The 23,507-nt window shown below is 48.9% G+C and overlaps 1 protein-coding gene across 1 annotated transcript in view; it reads right to left on the bottom strand.

Annotated features, from left to right (window-relative positions):
• The window catches only part of LOC310854477 (transcription initiation factor TFIID subunit 4), a 168,126-nt gene that overhangs the window by 79,969 nt on the left and 64,650 nt on the right, over positions 1–23,507 (bottom strand). The window contains exons 10-12 of the mRNA XM_083759145.1: positions 22,862–22,992; positions 18,934–19,059; positions 5,975–6,031 (exon numbers count right to left, since the gene is read on the bottom strand). Of these exons, the coding sequence (XP_083615271.1) occupies positions 5,975–6,031; positions 18,934–19,059; positions 22,862–22,992 (314 nt within the window). The remainder of the gene's footprint in view (positions 1–5,974; positions 6,032–18,933; positions 19,060–22,861; positions 22,993–23,507) is intronic.

Here is a 23,507-nt window from a genome sequence, read left to right as displayed (position 1 = left end):
TGTAATGGAAAAATTACCCTTACTTCTTTGTTATTTTTAAAGCAGTGAAAGTGTAGTTAATAACAAGATATTCATCTGAAATAATAATGGTAAAATATTAGCAGCAGAAAATAACGGATGTGCTTTTGCAAACCTCTAATATCAGGGGCATTTAGAGAGATGTGTTCAGAGGATATGTGATATGTGTTTGTACTGTATGTGCACAGTGCAGCGCATACTAGGCCTACAACCTGCAGCAGGGGATTAAAAACGGTCCTGTCCATGTTTCTGTCTGTTTGTCTACAGTATTGGCCAATCATTGATAAAGTGGCTTTTCACTGTTTAGACATGTGTGTGTATATAAATGTATAATGCATTGCACGTGAAATTTATCCTGTGCAACTAGGAGCAGTGCCGAGGGGCCAGGTGCCTGCCCCGGCGTCCCGGACTATTAAGAGTCACACGCATACACGCGCGCGCGCACACACACACACACACACACACCTAAAACATACCACTGCACTGTCCGTTACTGACCGTGACCTTTTGACCTGGACTCTGGCACAGCTAGCACCTTGAAGGGTTCTTGCACACGGACTGCTAGGATGTACATCGACACAAACACGCACGCACGCACGCACGCACGCACACACACACACACACACACACACACACACACACACACACACACACACACACACACACACACACACACACACACACACACAGATACACAGATACACAGATACACTATATGCACAGTATACAAATATCAGCACTGAACTATACATTAAACTCAAAGTTCAGCAGCAGCTGTTATAGTGGGTAAAATTATCCCACTATTAAAACAACATTACAGGAGCTCTTGGGGATAACTTTTAAAAGAGGAAGCCTTTTCCACAGCCAGCTGTAGAAGAGGTCCATTTGTCTGCTCTCCTGTCTCTCTCTCTCTCTCTCTCTCTCTCTCTCTCTTTGTCCTTCTCTTCTCTTCTCTTCTCCCCTCTCTTCTCTTGTTCACTCGCTTCCTGTGTCCAGTTGCGCCTGCAGACGGGGCTGTGATGATGAATCTGTGGCCGCAGTGTGTCTGTGTGTCTGACACTGTGATGTATCTCTGCCGGCCCGCCCTCTCACCATTTCACACTCTCACTTCTCCCTCCTCTCTCTCTCTCTCTCTCTCTAACACCTTTTTTCTACCTGGTTCTCTCTCCTTTTTTGCTATCTCCCTCCCCTCTTTTTTGGCCTCCCTAAACCCTCTCCCTCCCTCTCTCTATCCCTCCTTCTCTCTCTCTCTCTCTCTCTCTCTCTCTCTCTCTGACAAAGCGTTGCCTGGCATCCTGCCTGGGTGTCGGTACAGACAGGGTGAGTGCAGACCCAACAGCAGCAGCAGCAGCAACAACAACAGCTAAACAGGAATGGGGCTGCTCGTTTTTCCCATTGATTTTCACTGGGGGCCTTTCTGAAATAGCTCATCTGACCTTTCGGCCAAATACCATGTGAATGGAGGAAACAGTGCCACTGGACTGCCTGGCTTTATACCCTCTCCATGCTAGAACTCTCCTGGCAACTATGCCAGACGGGGACAGGGATGCTGCTGGGTAAAATTGTCAGTCAACGGCAGATACGCAGACAGAGAGTGCGGCTAGGATTAATTAATTACATTATGTGAAGAAACTGCACAAATGGGAGAAGAACAGGTTTCTTATTCCAGTACCCACAATCATCGTATGCATTCATTGTATACATGTAGGTTCATATGGTGCATTATACTGATGTGTTTCAAATCCAACCATGTTAATTTTGTGTTAGCCTGCAGTTAGCTATGTTTACTATTTCTTTATGAGTGTATCTCTGCTTTTAGCAGAGCAGAAAAGGTTAAAGCGGCACTATAAAACTGTTCTTAATGAATAAAATGTAATTTTGTACAATCTGTATAGTATAGTACTTGTTAATACCAGTAAGACACCCTGAGGGTGAGAAGCGCCCTCGCCCTAAAGGGCGCTGAAACAATAGGTCTGGGAATGCCCATATATGGACCTTTTTTATTATTTTGTATAATTATTATTATTATTTTACGTTTTCGGGCCAGGTAGGGTGTAAAATGTGTGCTAATTAGTAAAGGTCTAGCGGGGCCTCAGGCCAGCCGAGTTAGGGCCCAGGTAGGGCCACGCCTTCATTTTCGGGCCTGTTGAGAACTATAGTTTTCTCCTGCTGTGGCTGCACTAATAACTTTGGGCCAGGCCCATCTAGAGTTTGAATGGACAGGTATCAGTCAAAAGGGAGACATGGAAGAGGAAGGAAGGATGGGGAAGGATCAACATATGGAATGTCAGAATAGGTCGGCTCCATATATGGGGTTGAGGTCAGATGTAGCTCTGGTCCTAGCCCTCTACTGCTTCTACGATTCTGCCCTGCAGTATAAGGCTATGAGACTTTCAGTTTTAAATCTCAAATGGAAATCAGACCAGCCTCTCCTCTTTAACGTAAATAAAAATATTGTTTTTGCTACTCACCGGCGGGTTGTGTCATTAGAAAGCCTACTTTCCTTATAGTGGACGCACTATGAGCCCCCCACCACACGTATAAACGGTACTTTTTGGCCAAAAGGGGAAAAAAACACTTTTAGTTACTCCACTGCACCGATATTGCCCAGAGAATTGCCTCATAGAGAATATTTTTCCTCCACTAAGGAAAGTAGGCTTTCTAATGACACAACCCGCCCTTGTTTTGGTGAGTAGCAAAAACTTTATTTTTATTTACGTTAAAGAGGAGAGGCTGGTCTGATTTCGATTTGAGATTTAAAACTGAAAGTCCCATAGCCTTATACTGCAGGGCAGAATCGTAGAAGCAGTAGAAGGCTATGGACCAGAGCTAGGTCAGATGTAGAGTTGCTGGCCGGCTCCATGCAGATCTAGGTGATGATCCAGTCTTCTCCATGTATGGCTATCCAGGGTTTGATGAGGTCAGTGTCGTGATCTTCATATATGGAGACGGCCATATATGGAGCGTATCACGAGGCGTGATGGACTGACAGTGACAGCCATATATGGAGCGTGTCATGAGGCGTGACGGACGGACAGGTTTTAGTGTGACTGACAGGTTTTGCGGGTTTTCATAGTAATCTGCGACCGTAGTCGCAATATACAATTGGGGTGGTTGTATTTTGTCCGATTGTGCATTACATTCACACATTCATACAACGATGGCAGAGGAAACCATACAAGGCACCAACCTGCACATTGGGAGCAATTAGGGGTTCAGAGACACTTCGACACCGACTCTGGATAGAGACTGGATTGAAGGACGAAGATTATCTGCAATATGTAGCCTACTGATAGCGCCATCAGGTAGAAGAAGTATGGATACTGGTTGGATACATTTGGAGTGTAACTTAATTTGAAATTAATTGAGCTTAAATATCAATTTGATCACAATTTATGTATGTGTAACTGTGCCTTCATGCAGGCCGAGTTCTTGCAGGGTGACTGAATTCAATTCTGTGGCTGGTTCTGTTTGCACGCTCCTGCGATACAGTCAGAGCCAGAATCAATGCCTACATCTGCAAGGCACACAGATGGCATTTGAATGACCTACTGTAAACATCAATCTGAAGGGTCACATAAAGTCACACAGCCATGTTCGTTTTTCCCATTTCTTTCTTTTTAGAACATTGTCTTCGTGGCACTCGTATGTTTATTCGTATAGGACAGGGAAGAGTGACAGTGGGCGCATAAAAGACGATTAAATGGCAACACGGGTCCTGAGCCTGGCCAGTGTTTCGTGCTACAACACTGTTTCGCACACTTTTGTATGGGTCGTGATTGTGAATGATGTAAATATCCCCTTTGTGTGTGTCTTCCATAAAGAAGCCGGGGCAAACGTCTAATTTCTCTTTTGGGTCTTGCGCTACCACTGTATGTGGTCAACATACATATGTTAAAAGTGTGTGCGTGTGTTCTAAAAGAGTGGCCACACACACACACACACACACACACACACACACACACACAAACCCTGACCCTGGCTGGATGCATATGAATGGTCCATGTTGTGACCTGAAGTACTATAGTGTAGCATACTGTCAGATGTTCTGAAGCAGTCCTGATAAGTACTATAGTGTAGGCATAATGTCAGATGTTCTTATGTTCTCATGTTGTGACCTGTACTAAGTACTATAGTGTAGTGCGCACGTGTGTGCGCGTGTGTGTGTGTGTGTGTGTGTGTGTGGGGGGGGGAGTAAAAGAAAGAGTCGAGCAAAAGAGAAAGAGTGTGTGTGTTGGCAGGAGGTCTGGGGACCGGTTGGTTTTCTCCTCCTGTCTGTCACACAGTAGGGAAGCATATCATGAAGTAACAATTACAAACCCCCTCATCACACACACACACACACACACACACACACACACACACACACACACACACGCGCGCACACACAGACACATGCACACACACACACACACACACACACACACACGCACACACGCGCGCGCACACACAGACACACGCACACACGTGCATCTTCCCCTCATTTCCCTTTTCAAATTTAAAATGAGAACGAGAAGACGCATGCATTTCGCGGCGCGTGATCGCTCCCACGCCACGTTGCTTGGTGAGGAGCTAATCTGTCTGTATCCAGATGACAAGCGGCCTGCCACTTAACGGGGAGGAGATCCACTTTGATCACATGCCCCCTCCCTCCCCCCAACCCCCACACACTCTCCCTCTTCCATCCCCCGTGCCCCCAGGGTGGACCTATCACGCAGCCTATTACATTGCTTCATTTGCATATGCAGGGGCTTATGGGCATATAGAGCTGGAGATCCAGCCTAGAACGTTCCTCTAAAAGCTCATTTAGAGAACGGTTCATCCCGTTGAAAGATGTCAACGTTGGGCAGTGCAAAGAGGAGAGCGCAGAGACGGAAATGTTTCCATGGATGGCCGCAGCCATGTGCACCCTGTAAAAGTACCCTTGAGCAAAACACTGACACCTGCTTGCTGGCTCGTTGTGTGTGAGTCGCTGTAACGAACAGGCTCACAAAAAGCCCCCAAAAAAACAGCGTAGAGCAGCATCAAGACGAAAGGAGAGAAAGTTATAGGAGAAAGCCTCTCTCTGCCGTTGAAAAAGTTCCACCAACAGGTGTGGTTTATCTTTTGCACTCCTAGTAAAATATCTCTAAAAAGCTGAGGGCAACAAGAAAGAGGCAGGGAGAGAAAGTGAGGAGAAACGCCCCATGCGGCTGCGCTAGTCTCTACCGCAAAAGGTGTTTTGGTGTGTGTTTCTGTATTACTACCTGTTTCCTAAACTTTACCATTACAACTCTCTCTTGATCCTTATTACAGAAGTTATTTTTTGCACTTCAGGAGTAAACAAAATAAGGGGCGGTGGTGGTGGGGGGAATTCAGAAACTTCCGGTGTTAAGTCTTTCGTACACAATGTTAACCAACCACTAAACAGGAGAATGGTCTACATACAACTTCAGCATCCCGCTGAGAATTCACGTGCCATACGACATCACTCCTCAATAAAAAGGCGGGACTAAAAACAACTTTGTGATACATCAACCAACAAGGCAAACCGGCTGCCTTTCTACATCAGTCGCAGCACTTCTGCCTGAGCTCTCATGCAAGTAAAGTGAGGTTATTGCTTATTTTAATGCAAATAGTTATTACAGAAAAAGTGCATCAGTGCATGCTGTGAGACCCTCCGGTTCACAACTGGATTCCACCCACCAGCCTACACCAGCACACCGAACAGCAGTTACCAGTTAGTAAAAAATGTGACTGTCACAAAAGGAAGGAGAGGAAAGATGAGGACAAGGCGTGTATAAAAATTCACCCCCTTTTTACACACATCAATCAGCCCGCTGAATAATTCCTTCCAAAACTTTTTAAGTACGACTTTTAAAAATGGCATTACATATGTATAGTAGTGGGGCATGAAAAATTAATACGCAGGAGTCTCTGGGAAATGTCAAGGGTAATGATCTCGGTGGCGGCTTACCTCCTTGGCTTTCTGTTTGAGCCGCGCCTGCTCTGGGTCCTCTTGCCTGGAGCGACTCTGCAGTAAAAAGGGGGATAGAAGAAGAAGAAGAAGAAGAAGAAGAAGAAGAGAGGGGGGGTAAAAACAAGAGGTTAACAGCTGGTTTAAGGAGACCCCTCATCTGTTGCGGCCACCCTGTGAAAAATAAATAGTACAAAATGGGAACAGGATACAGGGAGGGGGGTGGATGGGGGTGTCAAGGACAGCGTATTTGAATTCAGAGAAGTGCAGCGAAGCGACACCCCCAGGGGCTGCTGCCCTTTAAACCCCCCGCTCCAAATCCAGCCCTAAATAAGCCGCCCGAGGGCACTTCTAATCAAAAGAGGTTATTAAAAATTCTGCACGAGCCAGCACACACGCACACGCACACACACGTGCACACACACGTGCACAATGTGTGTGTCTGCCTATACTTGACACTGAGGTATGTCTCTCTTGTGTTTCTGGCATCTTGTCCGATGAGGTGTGTGTGTGTGTGTGTGTGTGTGTGTCTGTGTGCGTGCGTGCGTGCGTGCATGCGTGTGCGTGTCCCTGGCGTAACAACACAGCACTTCTATTTTAATCAGGAGCTGGGATCTGGGTGAATGTGATGGTCCCTGGGAATCCTTCGCCACACAGCCTCATGTTAGACTGACAACTACAGGCCAAATGACAGCTTAAACATGACTGGCTAAACATGCCCTACACACAAACCACACAAGGAATCCACCATACCCTATTCCAATTGTGGCCACAGTCCTGACAGTGTATACGCTAGCATCAGCAAAAGTGTCAGTCCGCCCCCTCCCCGTTTCTTAACCACTTAAACCCCACAGTATATATTTCGTGGGGTGGGGGGAAGGTCCCCCAGGGATCTATACGTGGCCCCCACCATTTCCCCCCTCTACATCAAAACACTTCGCAGAAAATAGCCGATCTAATGGGCTGCGAGGTTGTAGATTTTCACCATTTTCACCGATGCCATAATGGGCATGCCTATTATGGCATGCCCATTGGCCAGAATAGGGTCCATGTGGTTAAGTGGACATCTCTCCCTCTAATTTGCCTGATATTGCTTTTGTCCGAATCCTCATGCTACACGTTCATTTCAAAATCTGCATGGACTTTTCTCCTCAGCAACTCTGTTCTCTGCCACAGTAATGCAATGAGAAAACCGTGGCCTTCGGTTCTACTCCGAAAGACTTCCCACTCATTGCCTCATATCTCTCTCTCTCTGGTACGGTCAAAGAGCCCCGTTCCCCTCACACCCTCCTCCTCCTCTGCTAATTGGCTTTAAATATATCAGGCGGTTCACGTACTGGTCGGTATCTCAACTAAGACTAATGCGTTTGCCCTCCGGTCGGCCGAGTGCATCCCTCTAGACCCAGTCATATTTTAAATGGACGACAGTGGGAGCGAGGAGGGGGGAGAGAGAGAGAGAGAGAGAGGGTGGGGCAGGATTATTTTAGCCGATCTCTTATTCAAGGGGTCAAATTAGCGGCCAGGAGCTCTTGCGGCGCGGGCGGGAGGGCAGCGGTGGGAGGCTGATGTGGAGGGGTGGGGGCGGGTGATGCAGATGGACTGTTTACAAAGGGCAGCGGTGCCACTGGCACGCTTTACATCTCCTCTGGCAGCTGCCCTCGATTCCTGCATACACACGCGTACATGCTCCACGCACGCACGCACGCACGCACACACACACACACACACACACACACACACATTGACACCACATTTGCATCACCAGCTGTGTATGGTGGAGGGGATCCTATAGAGAAACACATTTTTGTACAGCACTGGACACCTGACCTGCTGTGGGGGTGACAAACTGACATGTTGAGCCATATACAACACAGTATGGCATCCCCCTAATGCAGGGGCTCTCAACGTTTTTGGCTGGGGACCCCTGGAAAAGCTTTGGCCATGTCTTGCGACATCATAAATTAATACTGAAACCAGATATAATCATTAAGGAAATGTTATGAATGCACTATGTATTGTGAACTATGTAAACTCTTAATTTAACTCTTAATTAATTTTCCAGACATTCAGTTGCAATGACCCCGAGTGGTCACGACCCACGGGTTGAGAACCCCTGCCCTATAGTACGCCACCTCACATTCAGTAGATCCTGTGATCTTTTGTGGACAGATGTAATTTCCTGGGGTCTAGTAGGACTATAGTAAATAATACAAAAATAAATCGCTATAAAATTGTATAAAAAGATACATATTTAGCCCCATGTTCGAATGCCCCGCCCCCCTGTCAAAAATAGCTAAGATCACTAAAACAAAAGAAAGCTGCAAATAATAACCTAAAACATGAACCTTCGTTGAAAAAAACAAAAGTTGTCCTTTAAGGCTTTGCGAGGCATTGCAGAGTGACCCGCGAGGCAAGCGCATGAGTGCCCCTGCCAAGCAGCCTTGCACGCTATAGCGAGTGCGCTGTCCAAGTTGCCACGCCATGGTGGACGGAATGGGCTATCAAAATCCAAATGAGCTCCACCTCCTCTGTCTCTCCACATCGTCTTAGCAGGAGAGGGCAGGGTGCATCCCTGATCTACATTGTTATGCTATCCTCCAAACCGGTTGCTCTGGGATTGGCTTGTATGGCAAACTTTATTCTCTCTCGCACTATTTCCTGGCTATCTCTAAGATGTACTATCCAAATAAAGACAGAAAAGCCCCAATTTGGATAGTACATCTTAGAGATAGCCAGGAAATAGGAAATAGGAAAGGCCCGGGAATCGAACCTGCGACTCGCTGTCAAGCTGCATTAGAGCCTACTGTAGATGTATATGTGCCTTAATTCTAAATGGGCGATGACAGCTTCTAAGGCAGCAGATTCCTGTGCTTCTATAGTGTTATTGCCAAGGGGGCCGGATAGGAGTGGTTAGAGAACATTCTGCAGTCGAAACCAAAGATAGAAAGGCCCTATACAGTACATGCATGTAATACTTGTGTGAAATAAGGGCCACTTTTCTGCTTCCGTCTGCTTTAATAGGGCTCTTGTCATCCACAGGTCTGTGAGAGGATCCCCTATGGATGTGCAGTGGAAGAGAATTAAAACTGTAAAAAATAAAATCTTTATTAATCCTGCTAATGAATGGAGCCTTTCACATTAAAAAGTAAACAAATAAATAAGGTATTTTAACCGAGCAGAACCGAAAGGTGACAATGGCCAACTAAAAAACCTTGCAGCTCCAACTTTTTATGACACAGTTTGCAGAGAAGCTGCTGAGATTATGCCTTTTTTCATGAACACAACCAAACAAATAAAGCTAGGTAGCGTTTAATAGCTTTTCCTTAGGCGAGGCAGTTTCTGGGCGAGGCATTCTGACTATGAAATTCAAAAAAGAAAGAAAAAAAAGTCAAAGTAAGAATCGTAAAGGTTAGGTCACTGTCTGAGTGGGCAGTATTCATCAGTGACACGGTTTTGTAATATCCTTTGCGGGAAGGGCCGAAAAGTAATAATGCAATTAAGACAGCGAGGTTTGCCGCAATGAAGATCTTTACTGCAGGACATTGGCACCATTCAAAATTAATTAAATTAAGCCAGCTTTCAGGCTAATGTTTTACCACAGGGCATTTTCATTCGCAAAATATTCTCTTTTTCTCTCTTTTTTTTTAAAGTTGCTGGTGATCTCTTCAAATTTATTCTTCAAATTATAGTTACAGGTTACATACCCAAATGAAATCACCAGAAATCAAAGAAGGGCATGCTGCTCTGATTTATACTTGGACATGCATTTAGTCTAGCACTGAAACTATACCCGATCTACAAGCTTATAGATCAGCTATGCCTATTTTCAGTGTGAGACACTAGCACAGAACTAAGTATACATCTGGCTTTAGTGAGACAGTGTATAGGAGCTATCCTGTCTCGAGATGTCCGATATTAAAGGCGTAGTGAAATGAAAAATAAGTTTTTCACACTTTTAGACCATATCCGTGGTCATCTTATGGGCATACCTAACAATGGATGCCAAAAAAATGGGAAAATTCATTTCTGTGTGTTTTTATATCAAAAGTCCATAAAAATATTGTTTTAATTACTTCCTGAAAACGAAAACGTGCTGCATGATGACGTGTAGAGATACACATCGATAAAAGCCAATAAAAATGAAGCATCCGTCCAACACAGCTGCTGCTGATTACAGAAATCCTCCGTTTTTATTCCCATTCAAGATAACATCCAGACGGTTTATTACTCGGTTTCAACTTAATCATCACGTTAAAATATGTATCTGAAAACATTATAGGGTAGAAATAAGCCACATAACAGTAAACTTCGGGTTACTTCAGTAACCTCAGTTGTATAAGTGACTCGAAGAAGAGAGTCATATGGGGTGCCGCCACCTGGTGGCGCAAAAGCACAGAAACTCTGCATGTACTCACAAACAATTCCATTGGATCGTGAAAGTGAAGCTCACGGTGACATCCCCAGACCCACCCACTCGGTATAAAACCGGGGTTTGGTCCCGTGAGCGTCATTCCTATCAATCTACCTTTCTGCCGCTGACAAAGCAGAAGGGCGTCTTAATGACTCTCTTCTTCGAGTCACTTATACAACTGAGGTTACTGAAGTAACCCGAAGTTGTCTTAAGTTCCTCTCTCGAAGAGAGTCATATGGGGATCATAACACTCCCGTATGATCACACCGGCTGATAGGACCGATCCATGGTCCACCTATCAAGAGACACACGCACGTCACCCTCAGGCGTGGCACGTGTATACTCCCGTAAGGAGGACAATTAAAGGCTACCTAGGTCCCTGACCAGGTAGAACAAAGCCGATAGCGGGACAGACAAACCTGTCCGACTGCTATCAATCCCTACTAAGGAGCCGACAGCAAGCTGCCTTATGTGCTCGTGAAACGGGCTCGATGGCTAACCATCTCATAGAGCCATTCTAGGGAATGCTTATGTGAACATGGGGGCACTATGTACTGTCAATTACTGCGCTGCTGCACACAGGTCCGCTTGGGCTAAGTCCCTGGGTGCCACGTCAAGATTGTAATACGTGGCAAAGGTCAAGGGAGACGACCAACTTGCCGCTGCGCACACATCCTGGATGGGGACGCCCCGTGCCAAGGCCCAGGATGCCGCCATGCCCCTCGTGGAGTGAGCTTTTAACCCTTCAGGGAGCTCCACCCCACTACTGGTGTAAGCCAGTTGTATAGCTTCCACAATCCACTGTGAAAGCCTAACCTTTGTTATAGGCTTCCCTTGCCACCTGGCGTGGGAGGCCCAAGAGACAAAGAGTTGATCTCCCTGTCTGAAGGGAGCTGTCCTGTCACTTTGACTGGACAGAGACAGTGTAGCCACCTGTCCTCTTCTGAGGCAAAAGGCGGTGGGTGGAACGCCATGAGCTCCACCGGGTCACGACCAGCAGGAAAGGTCTTTGGCTTGAAAGACAAGTTCGGCCTAACCGTGACCTTAGTGTTGTTACCACTAAACCTCATGCAGCTCTCATTGACTGAGAGTGCGTGGATGTCACTAGCACGCTTCGCAGTTGTCAGTGCGACCAGCAGCGTGGTCTTCAGTGAGAGAAACTTCAAATCCACTGCCTCCAGTGGTTCGAATGGCTCCTTCGTAAGCGCGTCCAATACCACCGTCAGATCCCAGGCTGGGACCAGGGATCTGGCAACCGGTCTAAGGTGTAGGACACCCTTCATGAACTGACGGATCAGCGGGTGCTCACTCACCGGTCCGTTGTTCACACCTAAGTGGGAGGCGGATATCGCCGCCAGGTTGACCTTAACCGAGGACAAGCCTAGACCTCTGTCCAGGAATTCCTGCAGGTAGGTCAGGATGACCCCACCGAGGCCTGGAAAGGAAGGACCCCACCAGGCCTGGTCGAGCACCAACGTTCAAACAGCTGCCAAGCCATGTTGTACCGGCGTCTGGTGGAGACTGCTCTAGCACTCAGAATAGTCTCTATGACATTCTGTGGCAGATCTGCTACTGCGAGCGGCGCCCCCTCACAGGCCAAACCCAAAGGTCCAAGTCCTGGGGGCGCGGGTGGAAAATCTCGCCGTTGGCCTGCGTTAGCAGGTCGACCCTCAGAGGGAGTTGCCAAGGGTCGCGATAGAGGAGGGAAGCGATGTCCTGTATCCAGGACCCCCAGGCCGGAGCCACCAGCAGTAGCTCCGAGCCAAAAACTCTCACCCTGGCTAGAACTTGTGGGATCAGTTCCAGCGGTGGGAAGGCTTAGAGTAGGCCCTGAGGCCACCGATGCGCGAAGGCATCCAGACCCAGAGGCGGCCTGCCTGTGAGGGAGAAGAGCAGAGGGGACTTCGTGTTCTCCCCCGTGGCAAATAGGTCCGCCACCGGAACTCCAAATCTGCGCCACATTTGGCCCACCACCCATGGATGGAGGGACCATTCGCTGTAGCGGAGTGGGCCTCTCGATAGGAGGTCCGCAGCTGAGTTCTGGAGTCCTGGGACGTGACAGGCCGTGAGGGAGAGGAACCGGCCGTCGCACCAGACCAGCAGTCTGTGAGCCAGTGAGCACAGACGCAGGGATTTGATCCCCCCTTGTCTGTTGATGTAGGCCATCGTCGTAGTGTTGTCCGTACGGACCAACACGTGATGTCCACCGAGGAACGGCTCGAACTCCTTCAAGGTGAGGAAAACCGCCAGAAGTTCTAGATAGTTGATGTGAGCGGATCCCTTCAGGGAACCGTTCCACACCCCTCTGGCCGTCCTGCCCTCGTGAGTGGCTCCCCAGCCCGAAAGACTGGCGTCCGTGGTGACCACTTTTCTGGAAAGGGGCAACCCCAGCGGTACCCCTTCCGTCAGGTTGCGTCTGTCGGACCACCATTTCAAGGCCAATACACAGCCCGGGGAGACCCTCACCCGGCGTCGTGTGAACCTGGGAGGCAGGTGTAAAGACTTCAACCATCGTTGGAAAGGTACAGCCTGCCCGGGCGTGCCAGAGATATGGCTGAGGCCATGAGGCCTGCCATGCGCAGGCACACTCCGAGTTGAAGTGTGTGGCCTGTCCTGAACTGTGCGGTACATTTCAGTAGGTCGTCCACCCGGTCGGAGCTCAGTTTCGCGGTGTATGCGACTGAGTCCAACGTGATGCCTATGAAGTCCGTGGACTGCGTCGGCGTCAACATGCTCTTGGTATGGTTCACGTTGAAACCTAGGGAGGTCACGTGGGACAATACCCTGGCTGTGTTCTGTGCCGCCTCCTGCTCCGCCGCGCTCAGAAGCCAGTCGTCGATGTAGCTTGCAACTCGGAGACCCTGTTGTCGTAACGGGGCGAGAGCAGTTTCCGTACATCGAACAAAAACCCTGGGACTCAGGGACATCCCAAAGGGGAGAACCGTATACTCGTACACTCTCCCCTGAAACCCGAACCTCAGGAACTTCCTGAGGTGGGTAGATAGGGATGTGAAAATAGGCGTCTTTTAGATCTATGGACGTGAACCAATCACCTGGGCGTATATGGACCGTGCCAGAGACTTGGCCGTCAGCATTTTGAACTTGAAAGTTTTGAGGTGTCTGTTGAGTGCTCGAAGGTCCAGGATAGGACGGAGCCCCCCCCCCCTTTTTTCTTGACCAGGAAGTAGCGGGAGTAGAAACCGCTGCGGCTCTGGCTGAGGGGCACCTCTCTGACGGCCTTCTTCTCCACTAGAGTCATTATCTCCTGTTGGAGTATATGGCCAGCCTGACCCCGCGCTTCGGTGAAGATGACCTCGCCGAACGTGGGGGGTCTCATAGCGAACTGGAGTCTGTAACCCTTCGCTAAGGTGCGCAGAACCCATGGTGACGCGCCGTGGCGTTCCCACTGTGCAATGCGCCTGGTCAAGGGGTGGTCCACCCCCAGACCAGAGAAATTTTCGGCATGACCCGTCTCCCCAGTGGCGTTTGAGCACGCCACCGGCTTCATGCCCCACCGCTCTGCAGTGGGCAGCCCGTGGGTTGCCCCTGACAGAGGGTTCATGGTCCCCCGACATTGGTATTTTTGTTGTTTTTTAGTTTTGGGCAGTGCCTTTATTACAGAACATACAAAAACATGTGCATTTAGTGCAAACTTGTGTGGCTTGGTCACGGGCCCGTCCGTGGCGGGAACCCGTGCCATGAGCCTCGACCTCTTGTGGGGCGGCCCGGGAGTACAGTCCGGGACTACTACGCCCAGTGCAAGCCCTGAGGTGGGGGGGATGGGGGAAGGCGTCCCCCCGGAGGCAGGAAGCGTCACTTCTTCTGCTGGGCCTTGCCGGCCTTGGGGTGGGGACCCTTCTTAGCGCCGGCTGAGGCTGCTGGAGGGCGGCGGCGTTGGTCAGCGGCGCGTGGGGGACGTCTGTCCCTCGCGTCCGCGGATGGAGCTCTTGGAGGAGCTTGTTGTCCGTCGTCCCTATCCTGGCGTGGGCGTTGAGGCTGGCGGCCGCCACCGCCTGGGCGCTGGTTCTGACGTTGGCCCTGGCGCATAGGCTGGCGTTGAACCTGGCGCGGAACGAAGTCCTTGGACTGGGCGCGTGGAGGGCGGGTAGGGGCAAAGGTGACGAGTGCCTCGTGGCCTGGTCGTTGCTCCTCGACCGCTAGGGCCATTCTTTCCAAGGCTCCTTTAAAAAGGCCCCCTGGAAGGATGGGACCTTCCAGGAGATCTTTGCGTATGGTGGCGTTCAGGGCTGGGTTGGTGTCAACCCACCTGGATCGTTCAGCCACGAGGACGGAGGTGGCGATGCGTCCTGCCAGCGCCGTGGTCGCCCAGACGAACTTAATCATCTCCTCGTGTATGCGTTTCATCTCCGCCACCTCATCGCGGGAGGGGACAGCCCCCATACCCGCGAAGATGGCTGTGAGAGATCCTTGGAGCAGTGAGGCGGCGTTGAGATGTTTGCCCTGTGCAGCTGCAAGGGCATACATCTTCTTGGCGGCCAGGCTGGCGTCCCTTTCCTCCTTCGATGGAAGGAGAGGCTCTCTGGCCAGTGGTCTTATGCGGGGGGCAGTGGGGTCGAGAAGATATGCGCCCACGGTGGGGCCCACGGTAGCCATAGCGTCGAGGCCGACCGACGGCATCATGAGGTCGGTGTCGAAGGTGGCCTTTGAGTGGGTGGGCGGGACGGTAGGCTTCATCCATGGAGCCGTGAAGGTCGCCTTAAACCCCTGCGCCAGCGGCAAGACAACCTTGCGCGCTGGTGCTGGTGCTCCAGGCCATTTGTCCTCCGGGTTTGGAGGAGGTGCGGTCTCAGGCCATGGCCTGTTGCACCGAATGGAGGCCTGCCTGAGCAGTTCGACGAGGTCCCACCCCTCCGCTGGGGGGTGGAGGGGAGGATCGTCGTCTTCTCCGTTGGGGGGAGGAAGCTCCGCCTCCCTGGCGAGTTGTGGCATGTCATGGTCATCTCCGGCGGCCATGTTGTTGTCCACGTCCTCGTATCCGACCTGGTCCAGGACCCTGAACTCATCTGGAGCCTCCTGGTAGGAGGGCAGGTCATCGTCGAGGGGCTGCTCGCGGTCCATGACGTCGGCCCAGTTCCGTTCCGGGCTGGGTCGATAGGAACCGGCGTCCTCACTGTAGTCATTAGGGCTGTAGGTCAGGTCGTCTCGGGAGAAGGAGAGGAGGCTGCCCTCATTGTAGCTTCGTTCTGCTCTAAAAGAGGAGAAGGAGAAAGAGGCGGCTGGCTGGCGGCGTTGGGCCGCTGCTGGTGGCGACCCTGGGCTCCGAGCCCAAAACTCTGGTGGTACCCCGGTCCACCCCTGGGAGCCTTCCTGGTTGGGGAGGCGGGCTCAGGCTCCCCGTCGCGTTGCTGGGACGTCGCTGTCGGGAAGCGAGGTCTAGCGCCTGAAGCAGAGTGATTAAAATCACTGCGCCCAGCTGGTGGGGGGAGGGGGGGGCCATGGTTCGGCCGCCCTGGACAGACTGAGATCGAAATTATCAAGGAGAGCTCTATCTTCATAGGCCTTGACTCTGGCCAGTCTTCGACCCTTCTCTCTGTCTGTCAGCCTGGAACATGCTGGGCACCAACCTGGCTTCTCAAAGGCATCTCTGATGTGTGGAAGACCAAGACAAAACATGCACAGTGCATGTGTGTCTGTCGGGGAGAGGAGGTAGAGACAGCCACGTCTGAAGCAACTCTTTGGTTCCATGGGGGAGGGGTCGAAGTCACTGTCGTCACCGCCGGTGGCCATGGTGTGCGATAGAGTTGATTTAATAAAATAAAAATAAAAAAATAAACTCTCAGAACTAGGGTTACGAAACAGGACTTACGTAACTTACGTAAGCTACGCAACTCACGTAAGAGCGGGACGTAGCGTGTAGCTGCGGGCCGTAAACTACATAACTTACGTAACTTACGCAACTTACGCTCGGAGAATGCTAGTTGACGGCGCCGTTCGGCTGGACGTCAAGCTAGCGTTGTAAGATACGATGGTGACGCTAAATCAACGCCTAACGGCTGAAGATAGCTCGGAAGTTAGCGAGGCTGTGGCTAGTTAGCGCGACGCCGGAAGGCTGAAGGCTAAAAGCGGGACGTAGCGTGTAGCTGCGGGCCGTGGGTCTAGCTAATAGCTGTTTACCACCTCGCCGGTAGGCCCAGGGCTAACGGCTGGACGTAGCTAGCGTATAGCTACGCAGGTAGCGTAGACGAAGCGTGCAGCTATGGGCCGTGGGTCTAGCTAGTAGCTGGTTAGCACCTCGCCGGTAGGCCGAGGGCTAACAGCGGGACGTAGTTAGCGTAGACGAAGGGGAAAACGTGCCTGACGGCTACGCTTCAAGCAGCGGGCTCGCTAGTGAGGGAAGCCGAAGGCTAGTAGCACTAAGGCAGCTAACTGTAGACCGAGGTCACCGAGCGAAGCAGTAAGCTAGCTGGGTGCTAAAGCGCGAAGCTAGTAAAGAGAAGGACTAAACAACAAGCTGCGTGACTGCCCACTTGTGTTTTATTGTCTGTGTAGAGGACTTACTGCTTGGAGAACTTTTCTGTAACGTTCGTGAGTGAAGAAAAACACCTCGCAGGGGGCTGCGAATTTCCAGGTACAAGTATGAGAGAACTCGTCCGTTCTAGGGGAAACAGTTTCAACAGCCGGTGGTGAATTCTTTGTCAGAGCGATGTGGCATCTGCGGCAGAAAGGTAGAGGAATGACGCTCACGGGACCAACCCCCGGTTTTATTCAGAGTGGGTGGGTCTAGGGATGTCACAGTGAGCTTCACTTTCACGATCCAATGGAATTGTTCGTGAGTACATGCAGAGTTTCTGTGCTTTTGCGCCACCAGGTGGCGGCACCCCATATGACTCTCTTCGAGAGAGGAACTTAAGACAACTGGTACAGCTGGCCACTATCTGACTTGTAAACAAACACACACCATGCTCCTGCGTATAGCATAGCTACCGTCCCTAGCTACCGTCCCATCGCCTGAAGGGATGTGACTCTCTGATTGGTTCAGAAACTTCAGAGCGGTGTTTCAAGTTGAAACAGTCTGAAACTTCAAAATAAAATGCCCACCATTTCCGTTTCCCTACACCTTTAAAGGTCTGGTGACCTTTTCTAGGTATTCTGACCTCAATTGCATCCAAAAAACTGAACTTTTAACATTAAGTGGAATTTCTGTGGTCTGATTTTTTTTATAATTCTCAAAGCCTCAAAACGATGTCACGACCACTAATCAATTGGGACATCACAATAAAACAGGTCTCCACCAGGGCAGGTCAGGTTGTGGCCTCCTGGTGGCGCTATAATAGGGTGACATTTCTTCTTACGCCTTGGATGGCAATTGGATGATTTGAGGAATTTTGTTCCAAAAATGTGTTTTGCAAAAATCCACCTGTTGGTGACACTATAACAGGCCAATGTGCAAAAGGGTGGAACATATTCCTCAGCCTAGTAGGAAAGTCTGTGAAATAATTCACGTAAATTGCACGCTGTGTTCATGATTTGAGGCTTTTTGTTCAAAACAATCCTGCCCACTTAGCCAATTAGGATGGAATATGAAATATCGGACAGATCCGTCTTGAACACAAGACTATAGAGATAGTGTGTAACGATTTGCGGGACAGAATCTGGAGGAGTAATAGCAAAAAAAAATGTTTTTCAAAAGTCGGGCCCCATGGTGGCGTTATAAAAGGCTGTTCTGGAAAATTTGGGGCAGAGGTTCATCGTCGGCATCCAGGGAGTGTGTGTGCAAAATTTGGTATCGACCGGGTTAACGGTGCCGGAGAATAGCTGGTAACAGACGGAAGCGCGCACACACACACACACACACACACACACACACACACACGGACGGACGGAGTGCAAAAAAATACCCTCTCTCCATGCCTTCGGCCTGGTGGAGACAATAAAATCACTGTCACTAATGCTCAGTGAGAGTGAAAATCTTCCTACTTTACTTTCTGACAGAGATAGGCAGATATCTATAAATATGTACAAGGTTCTATTTGAACACATTTTCATGTGGTTTAAGGTGTCAAGACTTCTCTTTGTCCCTGCCCTGTTTTGGAGAGGATGCGAGAGGATGCGTGGGACTGCGTGCGTGCGTGCGTGCGTGCGTGCAGGGACAGAGGCAGGACATGAGAGGCCTGAGGCCTGGAGCCCGCGAGGACACACTAAGGTCACTCCATCCACTGGTGTCACACTCCAATTCATCTGTCAGAGCGACACACAAACACACAGACACACAAAAACTAAAATACACACATATACTGCACTCTGCACCGGTGAGACACACGCGTGCACGCATGAACACATGCACGTGCACACACACGCGCACACGCGCACATGCACACACGCACACGCAAGCAAACATAAACAAAAACACACACACATACAGGCAAACATTTTCTAAAACACACACATGCAAGCAAACATACATTAGAACACATGCATGTGAAAGCAAACATATATTAGTATCCACTAGCACACACACACACACACACACACACACACACACACACACACGGAACAGAACAGGGTGGCGGGGGTGCCAATAACTTACTTTAGCAGCCTTCAACAGGATTTCTCTCTCTTGTTCATCTTTCCTCTGTTTCTCTATTCTCTCCAGCTGTTCAAAGAACTTGACCTGGGAGCGGACATCTGCAGACTGCTCACACCACTCTTCATCCTGACACACACACACACACACACACACACACACACACACACACACACACACACACACACACACACACACACACACACACACACACACACACACACACACACACACACACACACACACAGAGAGAGAGAGAGAGGTGAGAAGAAATATAATATCACACACACACACACACACACACACAGAGAGGGACAGACACACAACGCGCGCACGTGTGTGTGTGTGCGAAATGTACAGTGTGACAGTGAGACCATGACACAGAGATGGAAAGAAAGGAGAAAGGAGAAGAAAATAAAAGAAATAATGCATGAACAAAGTGGCAAAGGGGAAAGAAAATAAGAGAAACCTCTTATCTCCATATTTCTTTCTTTTTGTGTTTTCTTTTGTGAATTAATGGCCTATACTTGATCATACTACACTAACTACAGGGTCTCACTAAAGTATAAAATCTTGATCATACTACAGGGTCTCACTAAAGTATTGTGGTGTAATTTGAATCATATAAGCATATGGTTAGTCATAATTTCAAGCCATTTCTCCCTTCATCCCATCACCGTGTTTTAACTATTTGCATATCAATTGTCCTACAGGCAGGAAGCCTTGTGGGCTTCATTCTTTGACTCCTCAAGATAATTCTTGGGGAGTGATCTTTCATCTGATATTATCTATTGGCCTTCCTGTTTTAGCTGATAAGTGACAGAGCCATTGTTTAGGGCAGGAGGCTACAGTTTGTCTCCATGCATGCATTTTACGAGTACTACAGGGACTGTCACAGTTGGGGGTCTTTGATTAGCTGTTTCCCCTGACACACACACACACACACACACACACAGGGACAAAAGGGGACAACCCACTGCATTGAGATAGAGGTATAAAGTGATGGTTTGGGGGACTGGTAGAGAAGGGTTGGAGTTGGAGGTTGGTGAGTTGGGAAACGGACGAGGCCATGCAGGACGGGGCTTGACCTGGCCTGAATGTGCGATACCATGATGAGATGACTTGAATGCTTGTAACTTGATGTAACTATGGGAGATGCCTTGATTGAATAAAGAAGGACTTTGCCTGGGACAACGGAGCTCATTTCTCGTTCTTGATACATTAGGAAAAATGAGGTGATAATCTACAGACTCCTGGAAGAAATTACACGACAGAATTAAATCTTCACGCCACTTTCCGAGTTTGTAGATCTGCTACTTTTGCTATTTCTTTAGTTGAATCCTGAAAACGCACAGTTTTGGACATTATTCTTCAAGGCTTTCACCACAGAGGGGACAATCGTTGATTGGAATGCTGCTGGTGTTATCACTGCCACCCTCCATATCTAATATTCCTTCCATTAACCACAGACATGCAGATTCACACGCACGCACGAATGAACGCACGCACACACACATAAACACATTATTTATTAATTCACTTAGTAAGAGACCACACCTTCGCTCAAGATTAACAGTTTATTGAAACAGAATGAGATGAATGCATGGAGTGGAGTGGAGTGAGGAACCCAAGGTAGGGCGAGACTCAGGGTGGGGGCGTAGTCTCTGGACTGACGGTCATCTTTGCTCTATACTCGGAATGAGCGGTTGGTCGTCTGTGCTCCGTTACTGCCCCCCCTGGATTCCTAGAGAATCGAGGCGGAAGGAGGAGGTTGGGGTGGAGGAGGATGGCGATTTTGAAGAATAGTGAAAATAGCCGATCTACAAGTGGTCTGTCGTGGAGCAGAACAAACAACTTGGTTGAGAGATCGCAGGTGTATTTATGCTGTGGTGATTGCGCCAGGGATTGGCTGGGTGATAATGAAAGGCAGGTGAGTTGATGAGGAGGGAGGAGTTGTTGATAATGAGGGAGGAGTGGTTAAGGTCAAGCGGAAGGAGGTCTCTTCTCCCGAAACTATGTTGTTTAAATACAACTTCCCATAAAAATAAACGTTAACTGTATATGTTTTTTTCCAGAGACAGACACAGTCTAATAACGGAGCATAGCTTCCCTGTGACATTGAAAAGGCTTTCAGACAGTTAGCTAACATAATTACACGTTATCTGGCTAACTGGCCTGAATTACCGCCTAACATATAATAGCCTGCGTCTTAGAATGTCAGTCGAAAATATTTCTTCCGTCTTTACTGTAGTAGGAGAATTGCTTCCATATGCATATATCTTGAACAATGCGCTACCGCGACAACATGAGCTTTGTGTTTAACTTTATTTACACAACGCGTCACTTTATGTGTTGAGTATCTCTCGTCTCAAGACATATAGCGACAAGTTAAGTTTAGTTGGGAAAACAAAGTATATGGGTCATCAAAATTGTATTAGGATAATTGTTTATTTCATGAACTCTATGTGAGCAGCGTGCATATGTGTCAGGAAATCTCCAAAGCATCTCCGTTCTCCCTCCCCTCCCTCGTGTTTTACTTTTCTTGCTATCAGTCACTTTTATCGCAGATCCTATCTCTGCCTCAGTGTGTGTGTGTGTGTGTGTGTCAGTGCAAGTAGCACCGCACACGAGAGGGAACACAGATCAAGGGGGTCTCGTCGCCAGTGCTCTCTCTCTCTCTTTCTCTCTCATCCTCCCCTCGCGCTTTGTTCTGCCGCTGAGACTGCACTCCTGCCATAGCTGCCGCCGTTGAAAAAGAAAAACCCTGCTTTCTCCTTTTCAGGGCCACCGACACCACAGCAGTGTCTCTTTCTCTATCTGTCTTTTTCCGCTGATGTCAACAGAGTGGCTTCAGAGAGACGAGATGGATTCACGCCTCTCACACGCCTCATTTACAAAACCGCAAAAAAAAGGGGGGGGGGGGGGGGGGCAGGAGTGTGCAAAAGGAGACGGGGGACAGTGGTAGTAGCATCGCTCCTCTCCCTCCCTCTCTCTTTCCGTCAGGAAAGAAAACACCTTTTCAAAGTTTTTTCTTTTTTAAAGTTCCGTATTTCTCTGTTTAGTTTTATGTTATGGGACAATCCGAGGCTGGGTTCTTCTAACTTTCAATGGAAACCAATGAAACGTGGCTATTTATCTAAACAAAATAAGATATAACCTCGCCACTGGAGACTGAAAACTTTAAGAAGCTGTTCAGATATCAACCCGAAAATGAAAAGTTTATTTGACCCGTGATCGCAAGCCAAGCCAGAGGTTTCAAGCTCCAAACAACAACAAATTACAAACTCGGGACAATGGATAAACAGGATAACATTGACCATGTTTATGAACTGGAAAATAAATGATGATTTATTTGTTCGGAGCTGGGACGTGGATCATGTACAGAATTAACTGGCTGCAGTGCCAATTTATAATCATTATAGCTTATTGATAAAGAAAGACATTGGAAATGTCAAGTCAGCTGGTTGCTGTTAGCTCCGAGTCCGATCTGTCTCGCTGCAGTGCATCTGTTTTGCTGTATTTGTTTTCTACCACTCATATACAGAAAGTTAGGTGCCAGTGGACGATCGCTGAGTGGTTAGTGAGCCCGCCTGGGCAGCCATTGGTTGTCCTAGGTACTATTCCAGGACAGCCCAGCAATGTGTCGATGTGTGCCCTTGAGCAAGACTCTTAACCCCTAATGGCACCCTGAGAATGGCTGCTCTGCACTGCTCCTAGTAGTTATGGGATGGGTAAATGCAGATACACACACACACACACACACACACACACACACACACATTCATGTTCCTGACACAGGCAACAATTAAGGAGAAATGCTAGACATGAAACTATTTGATTGGGGTCGTCGTGTCAATTAGATTTTACATGACGTTTCCATGGGTTTAGGGTTTGTGTATGTGTGTGTGTGTGTGTGTGTGTGCATGCTTACCTTACAGGAATCCAGCCTGTGCTGTGCTATGGTGGAGACCTTCTCCACCACAGTGCGGAGGCGAGACTGGGTGGCATGGGCGATAAACGTCACCGCTTCCATGGGGACCTCAGTCACTCCAAACTTCTTAGCTGTCAACCACGGAGGGCACGCACGCACGCACGCACGCACACGCACACACACACACACACACACACACACACACACACACACACACACACACACACACACACACACACACACACACACACACACACACACACACACACACACACACACGCACACGCACATGCACAGATGCCCATACACAGAAAAAAAAATGAAAAGAAATTACTACATTACTAATGCAATTAAAATCCCAGAATACAGGACAGATCACAGGGAAGTTAATTTGTTTGAATACTTGGTACCAATTCCAGCAAAACGCCAGCATGTTGCTCTGTTGCCGTGGTCCTGCTAAATGCCTTTCATGTGTGTGTGTAAACATCATTGACCATCTCCACTTTGAGGATAACATCGCTTTCCTCGGAGCCAAAACCCCCTCTGAAGTCACATGGAATAGGAGGACAGACATGGTGAGGTTTTCCGTCTGTTTTTTAAAACCTTCCTTTTAAATATTCCATTAACATAATTTTCTCCCTGGCAG

The sequence above is a fragment of the Protomyctophum parallelum genome (assembly GCF_964188405.1).
Source record: "Protomyctophum parallelum genome assembly, chromosome: 2".
NCBI classification, from domain to species: domain Eukaryota; kingdom Metazoa; phylum Chordata; class Actinopteri; order Myctophiformes; family Myctophidae; genus Protomyctophum; species Protomyctophum parallelum.
This window is presented reverse-complemented; position numbering and strand designations above follow the sequence as displayed.